The sequence below is a fragment of the Mustela nigripes genome, chromosome 1 (assembly GCF_022355385.1).
Source record: "Mustela nigripes isolate SB6536 chromosome 1, MUSNIG.SB6536, whole genome shotgun sequence".
NCBI classification, from domain to species: domain Eukaryota; kingdom Metazoa; phylum Chordata; class Mammalia; order Carnivora; family Mustelidae; genus Mustela; species Mustela nigripes.
In genome coordinates this window covers 128,858,795-128,874,278 of record NC_081557.1, presented here as the reverse complement: position 1 = coordinate 128,874,278, position 15,484 = coordinate 128,858,795, and the positions used below count along the sequence as shown (strand labels likewise).

Below are 15,484 nucleotides of genomic sequence, written 5' to 3'. Positions count from 1 at the left end.
GTCTGAGTCAACAAACACAAGCCTACAGGGTCTTGACAATTAGAAGGCACCTTTTAGGATCCACAGTGAGAAATGCAAGTGCTTTGAGAACTTCAGACCACCCCTCACTAGAAGAACAGAAAGCTAATTTATCCTTCGAAATAGTCACATAGTAAAAGTCACTCCGATGAAATCTACACTGCACTTATTAACACATTTATACTCCACAGTCTGGCTGAGATGCTTTCAGGGCACTTTTAAATCCTAAAACAATAGAGCCCATGGACCAAGGTGCAGCATGTTTAAAATGTACAGTAAGAAAAACCTTGAAAACAATAAGTCTGAGCACACTCTCTCTTTTCAATGGCAAATTGTTAAAGGTCCTATGATGTTACTTGAAATGTTATAAACTATCTCACAAAGGATGTTCATACAATTCACTTATTGGGGAATGAGTGTATATTTCAGAAAAAACAATATTATCAGTACAGTTATGCAACTATCACTTTATGTCAGGGGCCCCAAGAACAGACTTTCTTGGGCTGCAGCTAACCTCATGGTTGCAGGACCAGCTTCTGAATATAAGTCAGCAGCTTTTGTAACCAGCTTGACTGCTTTGATTAGCTAGACTTACCTCCAGTTGCCACAAAAAAGCTGCTGTCCACTGAGCAACCAGTCACAAGTGACACATACTGTTCAATCTCAGTGTCGCTTTTGTTAAAAAGTAAAAAGCAAAATCAAATAAAAAAAAACTTGTAGACTGCCCTGGTGCGTGGAAACACTAGAGGGAGTTGTGAGCACACATTCCTCTAAACTGATCCCTGATAACCCTTTCCCAGCTGACGCCAAGGTGGGTTAACCTAGGAAGGCACCCCTGCTATAATTGGCCCCATGATAATGTGCCATCAAAACACACTGCCCCCTGGACTTGACTAGTTCCTCAAACAGGTCAGTGCCCAAACCAGCCAGAATCTAATGGAACTATAAATGTAAAATAGCCACAAATCATTCCACTCCATGAACAGACCTGGTTAAATCTTCTCTCACATTTACTCTAGACTCAGGAGTGTAACTTCATTTGGTCCATGGGACATCAATCAGCAAAGTGAGTCAAGGGGCACCTGGGTGGTTCAGTGGGTTAAGCCTCTGCTTTGGGCTCAGACTGTGATCTCAGGGTCCTGGGATTGAGCCCTGAATCAGGCTCTCTGCTCAGCAGGGAGCCTGCTGCCCCCTCTCCCCACTCCGCCTGTTTCTCTGCCTACTTGTGATCTCTCTTTGCCAAGTAAATAAAATCTCTAAAAAAAAAAAAAAAAAGTGAATCAAGCAGAGACTTGGAAAATGGTTGGGCAAATGAACTTGCCTTCTCTTTGGCCGCTTTTGGGAATCCTATAAAGCCACCATCATGTGAAACCAAGGCTAAGCCACTGAACGCTGAAGGACACTTGACAGAATCTTATCTATGGCTCCTGCTGACACTGAGCCAACTACCAGGCACATGAATGCTGCCACATGGAGCTTCCACGTCCCAGCTGGCCAGCCCAGACAGGAAGAATGGCCCAGTCAGTCCACGGAACTGACAGCTCTAACTTTTAGAGTGGTTTGTTAGTTAGCAAAAGCTGACTGCTAAGGTCTTCCCACCTGCAGACACCCAACCCTAGCCACAAGGACAAGGTCCCACTCAAATCTCTCTTTCATTTAACCTTCCCAGCCTCAAAGGAGCAGGTCTTCATGTGTTTCGTGTATTCTTCTTGATCAATATTCTGGTGATGGGCATCTTTACACCATAAGGCTCTCAGAAGTAGAGACTGACATCTCTGTGTCCTCACTGTTGTGTCTACTGTAATGTCAGCGAAAAAGAAAACCGCTCAATTCATTTGAAAACTGACCATTTAAAAAGGATACACCTTCCAACTTCCCTGTGTGTTTCAAAGCTTTATAATAAAATGTTGGGGAGGGGCAATGAATTCAACCTGCTGAACTTACTGACCTAACACCACACCATAACTATGACATCAGAGAATGTGCATTGTTTGCCACATGATTCCCGACACTTAGAACAGTGTCTGGCACACAGCGGCTACTCAACAGTAGTTGTAAAATGAACAAAATGGAGGATGAAAATGAAGAGAAAGAGAGCTCAAGAAAACTCAGAAGAAAAGTATACTTGCATCATGAGTTGAACTTCTGCTTCCAAAGCATTCATTTGCTCCAAAGAAGAAGATGGAACAGACCAAAAGAGGCGCTGTGGTCAAAGCCCTGCACTCCCTTCGTGTACACCCTGCTGGGGAACTGAGTGTGTCCTGGGCCATCTGTTCCACACTCTGACACCTCTGTGTGGCCATCTCTGCCCTGCCACCTGGTGAGATATGTGGTTACCAAGAGTAGGTCTGTTGGTTCCAAGGCCTATTTATGCTGAAAGTGTTTGTAATTCTACTTCATTAAATATTATGTAAACCGTGAGATTAATTTTAAAAGAAAGAATTCACTGTTTCTATGAGTCTATGAGAACTAAGTTGACCATTTGGGAAAGTGAGTTGTTTAAAAAAAAAAAAAAAAAGACCTGCTGTCAAATAAAGTAGGAGAAATGACTATTAAGACCTGGAAAAAGTTCTGTTTACCTAGAAGGATCAGATTGCTTCACTAGCATCTTTAAATCTTACTATCCTTGAAAAAGACTGAGAATGGAAATTGTAGACATTGGACGATGGGTGTGTTTTACAGAAGGATGCCCATAAGAAACTCAAAGGGCCATACACCATGCAAAGGCCTTGGCCTCACATCAAAAGTGTGGTCAAGGAATATCCAGTAATAGGTTGTAAATTAAGATAAAAAGTGAAAGGTATGTTTATGTAATTTTTAACTGACATTTTTATTGACCACTTTCTGGTCCTGATTGCCAGGATGAGGCTGCCTGCTGATCAAAGGGAGAGAGTTTACAATTCAAATATTATTACTCAAAGAGCCACTGACCTCCGGAATGGTGGGAACCCACAGAGAAGTATGTATGTAATCACGCCTGCTGCCCAAATGTCCACCTTCAGGCCATAGCTGGGAAAACAAAGTGGGTGGAGGAGAAGAAATAAAGACATTACTCCCAAGGACCCTCCACATTACTGGAGTACTTGCTTCTTTGTTAGGAAAAAGGAATTTCTCAGTGTCAAAGCACTCATTTCACGTAGAGGAATTAACTGCCCTTTGGACAGAGGCATCTACTCTTCTCCCAACCTAACTGCAATCTTGGGGACTACTGGCCTCGGGACAAAAGTCCAAGCCTCTGGCTCCTGGATACAGAAGCACAAACCTGAGTTCCCGAGATCACAGTCACGATGCAGGTAACAGCCTCTCCCACCCCCCACCTTCCCAGGAGGCCCGTGAATACACAGCAGCTGGGGTGGCAGCACATACCTTCTTCCACCAAAGTGAAAGTACCAACCAAAGCTACCAGGAGTCTTACCCAGTTTCAGCAATTATTTCTGGAGCCACATAAGTCGGTGTGCCACAGACTGTATATAAAGGACCTTCTACCACAGTGGCCAGCCCAAAATCTCCCAGTTTCAAGGACTTGGTTCCGTCGGGATATTCACACACCTGGAACAGAAACCAGCCAACAGTCAGTAGCTCCTTTTCTCAGCGATTCTGAAAGGGCCTTTGGAATTAGATAGAAACAACACAGATACATGTATTTATCAACTTAAAAAAAAAAATCCCTGAGATAATAACACCATGATTTATTTTTGATGCTTTAAACTCTGAATTTTTTCTTTAGAAATTTTGCACGATTGTGTGAAATCAGAAAGACAGTACCTTCCATCTTCGCTAAAGCTCCTTACCTAGGAGTATAATAAGTATGTGTGCCTGTGGACACAACAGCTGGGGTGCAGGCAGCTGCTTACCCAACATGGCCAGAGAGGCCTCTAAGCTCAGAAACAGGAACTGACCTTTGTTGCATGTTTGCTGTGTGTGAGGTACTTGAGAGTCTCGGAAATGCTGTTTACCGTGCCCACTAAAACACTTCCATGTTTAGCTTAGAACATGAAATCTGGACTTGTTTTTGGGACAGTCAATGGCAAACATAAATATTTCATAGGGAAAAATTTTATAAATTTAGAAAGAAAATAAACTTTGGGAACAGACGGCCTGAACTTAAATCACCAACCACCCCACCTGCTTCCTGGTTGCGTGACCTTCGTGAGCCACTCCCTGAACATGTTTCTTCACCTGGGAGACATGAGAACAGCCCCTGACCCCTGGGGTTGGTGTGAGGAGACCAAGCTTGGATCAGGGTTCAGTGAATGAGCCCCTTCCTTCCTTTTCCCAGAAGGTCTGGCTGATAAGATCAAATAAATATCATATTGCAAACGGTTTAAAAATGCTGGTAAAGGGGCGCCTGGGTGGCTCAGCGGGTTAAGCCTCTGCCTTCGGCTTGGGTCATGATCCCAGGGTCCTGGGATTGAGCCCCGCGTCCGGCTCTCTGCTCAGCAGGGAGCCTGCCTCCTCCTCCTCCTCTCTCTCTGCCTGCCTCTCTGCCTACTTGCGGTCTGTCAAATAAATAAAAATCTTAAAAAAAAAATGCTGGTAAAGATGCGAACGCTCTTTGTTTACATGGGAAGCAATCTTTCTAGAAAACATTTAAGCAACATGTAAATTTCTTAAAAATTATTTCTAACCCTTGCTTTTAAGACCCAACCCTAAGGGAATAGAGATGAACCCAAAGGTTACACACAATGCCACCAATCTAGAATTTATCTATGTTTTCAAAAATTGGAAAGAACATGAACAATGAACAAGACAAGGACTTCATAAATTATGGTACATTCCTATAATAAAATACACTCACTAGTAAGCACATTTCAACGAAGTACTAATCCTATGGAAAATATTCACTATATTACAGAAGAAAAGAATATTCAAAATTATATATTCAGTATAATACACCAAAATAGTCAATTTATTTCTAGGTGGTAGCACTGCAGTTTCCTTCAGCTTTCTTCTTTACAGACTTTTCACTAGTTCCAAAACCCTTATAATGAACATGTATTGGTTCTATAATCAGAAAAAATTAATTTTATTTATAAGCAAACTTTCCTTATGAGATCAAAATCTGAAAGCTACATGCTAAATAGATGGTTTTTAGATTTAACTGCATGAACTTTAACATCCTTGTCTACTCATCTTGAGATGAATTATCTTGAGAATGGTGAATTTCAGAATACAGAGATCTAATCTGTACTAATGTAATGTCATTCTCTACTTTTATATTTTTGTTCTATTTAGTTTGCTTTTCCTCATATTTTACGATGAACTGAACCAGATCCTCACTCAAATCATTTCTTACTAAAAGATGAACAATTTAGAAAATTATGTTTTTTCAAGATAAGCATGTTAAGAACATTTTCCATGAGTCTGATACTTAATGAGGGGAAGTAATTTACAGAGACATCATGAAAAAGCATCAAAATCAGGGCTCCCCCATGTCACCAATACCCAAACTGTAGAGGCATTTAAAAAGTGTGACACTGACATTCCTTACCTGGGATGTCCTCATCAGCTTAAGAAGAATGTGTTTCACCTTAGCGTTTTAGTAAGTGCTTTCACAATTATGTACTAAGTATACATCCCCAGCACACGTCTTTATGACTTTCAAGTTTCAGGGGAGTAATGGTGAGGCTGTTGAGTCCCTCAGAGATATTTATCATTCTGAGTCCGCCACAACTCAGCAGAGGCATATTCTAAGCTACTAATGATTTAGCCTAAAGCAAGAGAAACCAGGTTCTCAGTCATGCCAGGGTCTTAGGACGACTTTCCATCCATTATGTTTAATGTAAACATTAACGAGAACAATCTGATATAGAGAATTACAGTTAGAATTTATGATGCATTTACTGAAACCCAGACTTCAGAAATTCCCCCAAGTAACTGCAGTGATAAGAACATTCTAAGCAACATTATAATTTTCAATGCCTGTATCATGGAAGCAAAAAAAAAAGTTTCATTAATGTCATTGTGATTTTGTTTTTACAAGTTTAAAATACACTCATTAGGTACATTTTTTTGAAAAATAGTGTTTACTTTAGACACGTAATTTACAGATGCCTAGGGGTATTTGAGGGTTGTTGTCAGACACTCAGAAGTCCCCAAAGCCCCGTTTCTCATATTGCCTATAAGGAATTCAGAGTCAGACGCAGGACCATAAATAGAAAGGTACTGGGCAGTTCATAATCACTGAATTATGTCTGGGCAAGTGGCACTCCTTGGCTAAACATCAAAAGAGAAGTGTCATAAGGAGCAGACAAGCCCGAAATAATACTTCATCTGATTCATCACTTCCCAACATGAGACCCAGAGGCAAATATGTGAAAGATAATATGAGTTCATTTCAGAATCTTAGCTGGAGATGCTCTTCAAAGCAGGAATATTTATCAATCTATACATATAGATGCACATTCGTGACACCGCTTTAAAAGACCGGCACTGACATACACACATATGGCATTGCTTTAAGAGACCGATTTGAAGAAAGAGCCGAACGAGTGCGTACAGGGGCTCCAAAGGCCTTCTGTTCTGGCAGAGTGCTCCTTTCTCTCCCCAGCCACTGACATCTCCCAGAACCAGAGAGATTCCAATGCTTTTCCCACACATGATCTCACTGGACCAGAGTCCAGACAGAGTCACCCCCCTGGGTGAACAGGAAAATAACTCTTGCCTCTGTTTTACAGATGGGGAAACTGAGGCACAGAGAACTCAAGTCACAAGCAGCTATCAAGTGGGGGTTCCAACCAGTACCTTTGCCCCCTCATGGCACCATACTGCACCAGCTCTAGGTCTAAACGCAAGACAGTGGGCCTGGAAGAAGCCTGCCGGCAGCCTGCACCCACACACAGATGCTGAGAGAGTCTTGACCATCATGACCGGGACACCAGCCCTGCGGTGCTCAAATGCCCCACCACACATGGAAGAGATGCTCTGTCAGAGGCTGCGTTCAGAATGCAAAAGCTGAAGATGTGAGGAATGCAGATCCCACATACAAAGCGAACGCTACGTGTTCTCTAAATAAAACGTCAACATAATGATTTAGAAGGGCTTCAAATATGAGAAACCAAACGTCTTCTCTCCCCGGTCTCCAGAACTCCTGGAAAAGCAGAATTTATCACTGGTCTCCCATAGTTAAGTCTGACAGGGCACCACCGGGCTGTAACTCACGGCATTAATGGCCACTCCCGTGCTCCCTGACACGGCGACCCATACGTCTCTACTGGCAGGGTTTTAAATTATGACGCTGCTCCCGGAGAAGGGGATGCAAATCAGATGTGTGAATGCTTTGGTGCTTAACAACGGAATTTGCTTTTAGGGTAGGAAGAGGCTGACAGTCACTCTGTGTATTTACTTTCAGTGCCTCAATGGCACTTTCTCATCCTGAGGCAATAATGCCATCCTGCTGACTAACTGTAGAATCTGCAGAGTGATCTAATTAAGTTCTCAACAGCAGGCTTATATTTTACTTAGAGCTGTGCAGCTAAGGGCTTCCAAAGCCTGACCCTTTTCTATCACACTTTAGCCTTATCCAGACATCCATTTTATCATCTTCTTCCTTCTCTTCCCCTTTGGGTAGCAAAGTGGGGTCACAGCAGGTCTTGAAGACAGGGTGAAGACTCGTCTGAGCCAAGTTAGACAGGATGAGGAAGTTGGTTCCAATTTTCTGGTTATATTCTAAGACAGTTCATGTTGGAGACCCTGGTCCCCATCATGTGGCACGAGAAAGGGAGGCAGGATCAGACTCTGAGATGTTCTGTACATTGTGAGTGGAAAACAGAAGAAAAGGGAAGTAAGAATGGAATTGACATTCTGGGAAACAGACCCTCCCTAGCTTACAGCCAGTTCGCCAAGGCCTCAGTCACCTTTCTCCCAGGCTTCAGCCATCAGAGCTGCAGTGTGAGCTGGCTGCACAGTAACCTATTGTCCTTAGGGACCCGTGGCTCTGTATTTCCAGAAAATGTCAGTAACCACAGCCACCAGGGTGAAGTGGGCCAGGGATAGCAGGGAGAAACAAAGGAGGCATCCTCATTAATACCAAGGCATTGACATCTGGCCACAGCCAGACAAAGCCTTGTTACCTTTGCTTGTGGAGCCCCTGGACAACCTCAGTTCCATGCAGGACAGACAGACACTGACAGACACTATAAGGTCATAATGACCAAGAAGACGTTTTTTTGTTTTTAAGTTTTGTTTTGTTTTTTTTTTTAAGATTTTATTTATTTATTTGGCAGATAGAGATCATAAGTAGGCAGAGAGTCGGGCAGAGAGAGAGAGGAAGGGAAGCAGGCTCCCCACTGAGCAGAGAGCCTGACGTGGGGCTCGATCCCAGGACCCTGGAATCACGACCGGAGCCGAAGGCAGAGGCTTTAACCCACTGAGCCACCCAGGTGCCCCGGGAAGACTGTTTTGAGGAGAGAACACCATATCCTCACTTCTATCCCAAGGCCCAGTCTATAATTCTGTCTCTGTTCCTCCTTAGAGTTCATAAAACCAAGTCTATAATACATCCTGTTTTACAGAGAAAGGACGTTTATTTTCCCAATAAGAGAACCTAGACATGAAACATAACTCTTCAACGCAGAAGACAATAAGAAAAAACCAACCAACAAACAAACTCACATACTTTGAAGTGGATACTCAGATCATCAAATGGTATTACCAAAAGTAGAGAATGGATTAGCAGAAAGTCCCCAGGATGGCCTAAAAGCCTCAACATCAATGCATATTCCTTTCAACAATTACTTGTACAGTGCAAGTATGAGACAAGCTGCAAAGACTTGAGTCTGAGTGCCAGATGTTAGCTAGCTGAGTGACTACCAGTGCTCAGTCACCAACCATTTACTCTATGTCCAGTCTGTGCTTCCTTGGCACTGTTCAGGGCACTGGCGACATGAAAATAATGGAGACAAAAACCTTGCCCCTAATAGCGCTTTATCTAGAGAAGGAGTCACTCAAGTACATGATAAACTCACCACACCAGGGCACATAGAACAGAAATGAAAGGGGGCCATGACTGACTCTGTCTGGGGAGTTAGGAGTGATATCAAAGAAGACATACCTTTTGCTCAGTGTCATATGAGAGGAACGTGTTTGCCATGTTGCCAGGAGACAGGATATTGCAAATGTAGACCAGTATGGAAATAAACAGTGATATGTAATGGTGTTGATAAAGTTAAGTCTTAACTAATGACTGGGGATGGGAAAATCAGAGTTTGGATTATCCATGATGTAGAATACTCACAAAATCCCACCTCCTAAGCTGTAATGATGACAATACTCAGCCCTGAAAAGTGGAAATTGAGGAAAAAATGGTCCTGTGCGTTTGGGTGTTTGGGGGGGCGGGGAGGAGGGTTGTGTGTTGATCGAAGTTCCTAATCAGCATCCCTAAAATTCCTCTACGGTGTGGACACAAAGGTTGGCCCAATGAGCAAGCTGTGTGTACGACAGCTGCCATGGAGGTTGAGTGCCACTCTGGACAGATGGGTGGGGAAGAGTCAGGAACAGGAGAGGAGCCTGGAAATGTAAACCGGGACCAGACCATGCAGCCCTCTGAGTGCCACAGACTTTCTTCTGGAAAACAATGGGACACATGAGACTTCTTAGCCAGAAAAATTAGCATCTGAGTCTCAATTTCTGTAGCTGTAAAGCTGAGAGAAACGGACCAGATTACTTCCAAAGTTCTGTCCTGAACATAAACGAACCATCACATTCTATTTCTGTCTCCTGTAAGCTCCTGATTTTATCTCTAGTTTATTCTTCAGAAGTTTTGCCTCATAAAATAATTTTCCTTCTTACTTTATTCAGCATAGTATCAATCAAAATGGAAACGGAAACATGTTTTCTAATGTCTGATGAACAATACATGCAGAAGTGCATATCAATTCAAGAAATCCATTAATAACTTATGGTCATTGTCTTGAGTCATGGTGAATCTCTAAATTTAAAATCTCTCAGTCCTTATTGCAGGATTGGTACAGATTCTGAAGTGATACTGTTTGCACATGATCATGTCATTTTAAGGGAACAGAGGCATGAACTGGAACAAAAAAAAAGCAAAGATGACATACCAAGAGGTTCTCTGGCTTGATGTCTCTGTGAACAATGCTCAGGCCATGAAGATACCTGAGGGCGTTGGCCAGGTTGTACACCATTGCACTGCCGTCTCTCTCAGTGTACTTGGTTGAAGAGGTAATTGCATCAAAGAGATCTCCACCCTGATGCACACAAAAAAGAACACAACAGAATGTCAACAGTGACAAGCCTATGAAGGTAACAAAGATGGTTCATCACCCTAGAGTAGATGAAAAATGACACAAGTCCATAAACAATTATTATAAATAACAAAAGCCTCAAGGTAGGAAAATATGTTTCCAATTAGGGCTTTCAAGAATATGATAAGTCTTGGGATTTGGCACCAATGAAATCTCCTGAAATCTCTCCATCCTCTTACTTTGACCAGTTCCATCACTAGAAAGAGCTCAGTAGCTGTTTCCATCTCCTCAACCAGCATGATGATATTCGGATGTTTCACCCTGCGCAGGATTGACACTTCATTCTCAATCAGGTGCTCCTGTCAAAGGAAGAGATTAGAGAGGTGGGTCAGGAACCACAGAACCCTCTGCTCTATCCCTATATTCTGGAAGATACACGACGGGAGATTGGACGCCGAAGGAAGCATCTCCCTTGGTGCAGAGACAAAACAAGTCCTGGCTGAGTCGGTTTCCATTGTGACTGGTCCCTTGTCACAGTCACTAGCAAAAAGGAACAGATATCCTTGAAAGGGATCAGCGGTGCTGCTCTGGTACACAGAACATACTGCCTTCTGGTCTCAGCATTGCCTCTGATGCTGTAAGAGGTCATGAGACTGAGAAAGCTTGGGCACAAGGTACTGTGCTTTGTGAGTCAGCTGAAACCACTTTTTTTTTTTTTTTCTTAAAGAGAAGAAAAGTGATGCCTGGTTTCTCAGTGGGTTAAGCCTCTGCCTTTGGCTCAGGTCATGATCCCAGGGTCTTAGGATTGAGCTCTGCACTGGGCTCTCTGCTCGGCAGGGAGCATGTTTCCTCCTCCTCTCTCTGCCTTCCACTGCCTACTTGTGATCTCTGTCAAATAAATAAATAAAATCTTAAATAAAAAAAAAAAAAAGAGAGAGAGGGAGGGAGAGGGAGAGAGAATGTTAAGGAGGCTCCATACCCAGAACCAAGCCCCACACGGGGCTCAATCTTATGACCCTGAGATTACAACCTGAACTGAAATCAAGAGTTGGGTGTTTAATGGACTGAGCCACCCAGGCTCCCCACAACCACTTTTTGAGTATACACTCAAAATCAAGATCTATATAAGGAAACTATATAAGGAAATTTGCACATGTATGGAATACAACTTGAGCATTATTTTTTTTAACCCATTACTAATAATGAATTTGAATTTCATGCTGAATTTCTGAAAAAAAAAAAAGTTCTCCCTCTATGTCTGGGTATGGAATCATTCATCTCATATCTCAGAAATCAGGAAACATAGAGACCACTGTTTTTATTTTAACTCTAACTACTTCCTCGAAAATACTACCTGATTATCAATCCTGGTGAGTCATGCAGCTGGGATCGGCACTGTAGCAAAATGTTTACCCACAGTATTAAGGAGTTATTTTCAATACACCAAACATGAATCAGAAATAACTACTGCTCTGTTTCTATGAGACATGAAAATATTTCAATAATATCACATGTGTTGATCCTTATTAGCTATAGCAATGAATTATTTTGAATTTAGGGTATGCTCTATTAAATTAACTAATTGCCCCCTGACACATTCTCAGTTTTCAAATATAACTTTTACATAAAACTTACCATATAAGAGATAGCATTTGCTACCTAACACACACATACATATACATCTGTGTGTGTGTGTGTGTGTGTGTGTCCCTTCCTCATAGTGTCGTCCCATTCGTCTTTGCTATCATGAATCCAGCACTCAATAGTGTTCCACTGCAACGGTAAGGTAATTATCTCCAGGTCAAGATGTCATGGAGGTTCTCCATGTATCTTCATGCACACATGTGGACATGCCTTTTTACTCTAAGCCACCTCAAACAGCCTGAAAACTGCACAAGCTCCTGCCCATGAGGGCCATTTCTCCAATGTTGAATGCACTGTGCTTGTTCAAGAAGCCATTCGGTAACTGTTGGCAAATGACAGTGCAGATGCTAAATGGAAGTCGGAAAAGAAAAGGAAATTTACGAGGAATCTAGTTGCTATCTGTCAGTCTCTTTGCAAAACAAAGTATCTGTGTGATGTCTTAACACTTTATCCTTAGAACAGTCTTTTGAGGGGAAATGTAAACCTAGGTTTCTGACATCCAAGCCCACATTTTTTGTACGACACAATATCACCTCTTAAAAAAGAATGCTTCAGTAGAAGTTGGAGTTTTTCAAAGTGAACATGACAGCTGCAAAGCAGAAAGTACTTAATTCCTTGGAAAGATAGGAACAAGAGGTAGTCTTATAGTGAGTTGGGGTCCAGGCAGAATCACACTAGGCTTGGCAGGGAGGAGGATCTATGCCCCTTAATGAGCAGGAGTGGAAAGCCTACACCCAACCAGCTTGGGGCTCAACAAATGCTTCCAGATCTCAGACCCTTACAAACCACAGCTGCGAGGCTGGGGACAGGGCAGCCTACCTGTTTCCAATTCCTTAAGTCTAAGTCACAGAGCCCCAGTACTAACAGCAAACAGTGCACCCTGGTCCCTCCCAAGGGAAGCAGCTTGACAGCCAACTCCTTGTGGCCACAGGGACAAAGATTCAGCAAACACCTTGTCGTTGGTTCACTTCGAGGCCTCTGGATGATCTGGGCCAAGTCTGACCTTTATCACACTAATAAGCAGAGTCAGATGGACTTCTGTGAACATGTCAAGGCGAGCAAATGCATTTCTTTCACTCTACTGAAGCCGAGACTATGGGGGTTACAACCACGGCAGTAAGAGGGGCATTTTATTTTAAAGCTAAATGGATCTATCACTTCAGTCCCCACACCCCCTCCCCCCAACTCTTCCCCATTGCCTCTGAAGCTGGAAGAGTCTGTAAACTTCTCTCTATTCAGGGGCTCTTGTAGGGATGCTAACTGAGAGTGACCTATGTAAAATCATCCCCATCCCCAGGACCCCAGGAGCTCTCTCAAATCCTAGTTAAAATGAAATGTCTACCTCCTAGGGAGACAACCACTCTCAGAAGTTATCTTTCTCAATAAAGGCTCAAGAGAAAGTCTTCTGGGAACTTTCTGATCATGGAGTTTCCCGCAGGACCCCCGGCAGTGTGACATCTGAACTACTGAGTAAGTCCTGAAGCATGCCGTCAGTGTGGCTTGTTAGCTCGGTCCTGGATCGTGGCTTGTTAGCTCGGTCCTGGGCTCTCCTCCACAATGGCCTGGGTCCTACACACTTAGGGGGTTTCTGCTGAAATGTGGGAGATGGGAGCCTTGTCTCTCAACCTCTGATGGCACCTGTAAAATGGTCTAGGAAGGAACAATCCACATTTTAAATGGATCATCATTGGAAGCAAAACAAAAGTAGCCTGTAAAAGTCGTTACGAATGTCATCTCTGATTTCTTGGGCAATCCCTGTGAAATCACTGCATTCAATACGTAAAAACTTTCTCTAGATTACATTTGCCAGGAAAAAAAATCCCTCTCAATACAGTATGAACGTCACTTTTATCTCAAACTGCTCTGAACTTACCTTATTCAGCCATGTACCATTATTCATGTTAAGTGATTCAGGACTCTAACTCCAAATAATTTACATATGAATCACTGTGTGGCAGTGTCCCAGGGTTCTGAGTGAGAGTAAATAACAAAGAAAACTGCTAACTTGGCAAAGGATACCACCTTATCTTGGCCATGGTGGTTTTTAATGTGAGAGAGAAAGAGAGAGACACGAATTACGGAATTAACAACTCTCCCAAACCAAACTAATCATCTTGTCTCTACCCGCCCCAGGCCCACAAAGCAGCCCCTTCCTCCTGTGCCTTCTGTCCTGCTGAAAGAACCTGGCTGCCCAAAACAGACAGCGTTCCCCCAGCTCCTCCCTCATCCTCTAGGACGGTCCATCAGTCTCCAGTTCCTGCCAGGCCTGCCTTCTCAACAGCCTCCGAATCCACCATTCACTTCTGTCCCCATTGTCACTCTCTTGCCTGGGCCTCTGGGCATTTGCACAGGTTTTCTGTCCCCAACTTCCTCCCTACAACACACACATCTCTTGGGGGACTCCTATGTATTCCTCAGGTCCAGACTGGGCCTCACCTCCTCTAAATAGCCTCCCCTGCTCAGTCATGGCTGGGTTAAGGGTAAGCACCCTTACTTCTCTCGGTGCCCCTGTGCTTCCTGCAGTCCCTGATCTCACCCAGCTGTCTGAAGGCTTCTGCTTACCTTGCTCTCCAGCAACCAGCACAGCTGGATCTGAAGTGAGTGAGTGAATAAAGACAACATGACTTGCTCTTGGCCAACAGTGGCTTTCCAGCTAGATTCCACATTCCTTAGTGAGTATTGCTCCCCAGTAAGAGGGGGAAAGTGTCCAAATCACCCCCATGTGATTTCTGTGGTAACTTGTATGTAGTGTACTAAGTAACAGCCACCCAAGGATATCAAGGCCGAACCCTTGGAACTTGTAAATATTACCTTATTTGGAGAAAGGGTCTTTGCAGATGTGATTAACAATTATGCAATGAGGAGACAACCCCAGATTACCTGGGTGCCATCACAACCTCCTTATAAATGGAGGCAGAGGGGGATTTCACAGAGAGAAGAGGAAAAATAAACACAGAGAAGAGAGAGTGATGTGAAGACAGAGGCAGAGACTGGAGTGATGTGGCTGCAAGCCAAGGGATGCATCAGCCACCAGAAGCTACTCTGTCAAAGAACAGATTCTCCCCTCGAGCTCCAGAGGCAGTACAGATTTCAGACTTCTGGCCTCCAGAACTGTGAGAGAATAAATTCCTGCTGTTATAAGCCACCAGGTTTGTAGTAATTTATCTCAACAGTCTCAGGAAACAAATACAATATCCATTTGGATTTGTGTTGTGCTTGGACCCGTTATATATAGGTGATGAACACAGAACTGTGGAAGAGAAGGGCAGATCCCTTTGAAGCACCGGAGCAGAGAGCTCAGAGCTTGTATACTTTGCAATTTAATAAATAATCACTTAGAATGAGTACTGATTAGGACATCAGATATGGAAGAATTCTTAAATTTACAAATCCCACAGCCTTCTCAACAGCCTCCATAAATCTGGCCGCACAGCAAATCTTACAATAATCTCCTACTTAGAGGCAGCTAACATGACTTCCATCCTCTGGGTTGTTGCTCAGGCTGTGCTAGCCCCCTGGGAGGCTTTTCTTTCATTGCTGCCTAATGAAATCCTACACACTGCTGGGAGTTCCAGCTCAAATGCCTGCCCTATATGGCATCTTCCCGGATCACCTAC

General features: G+C 43.3%; 1 protein-coding gene across 7 annotated transcripts in view; it reads right to left on the bottom strand.

Annotated features, from left to right (window-relative positions):
• DCLK2 (doublecortin like kinase 2) overlaps positions 1-15,484 on the bottom strand; it is a 149,073-nt gene that overhangs the window by 15,426 nt on the left and 118,163 nt on the right. For all 7 annotated transcript variants that reach the window (XR_009399182.1, XR_009399183.1, XM_059373575.1 and 4 more), the window contains 4 exons: positions 10,463-10,582; positions 10,080-10,226; positions 3,434-3,567; positions 2,950-3,027 (listed from right to left, as the gene is read on the bottom strand). Coding sequence is in view for 5 of the 7 variants with exons in the window: in XM_059373575.1 (XP_059229558.1) it covers positions 2,950-3,027; positions 3,434-3,567; positions 10,080-10,226; positions 10,463-10,582 (479 nt within the window). In the remaining 2 variants the exon portion in view is untranslated. The remainder of the gene's footprint in view (positions 1-2,949; positions 3,028-3,433; positions 3,568-10,079; positions 10,227-10,462; positions 10,583-15,484) is intronic.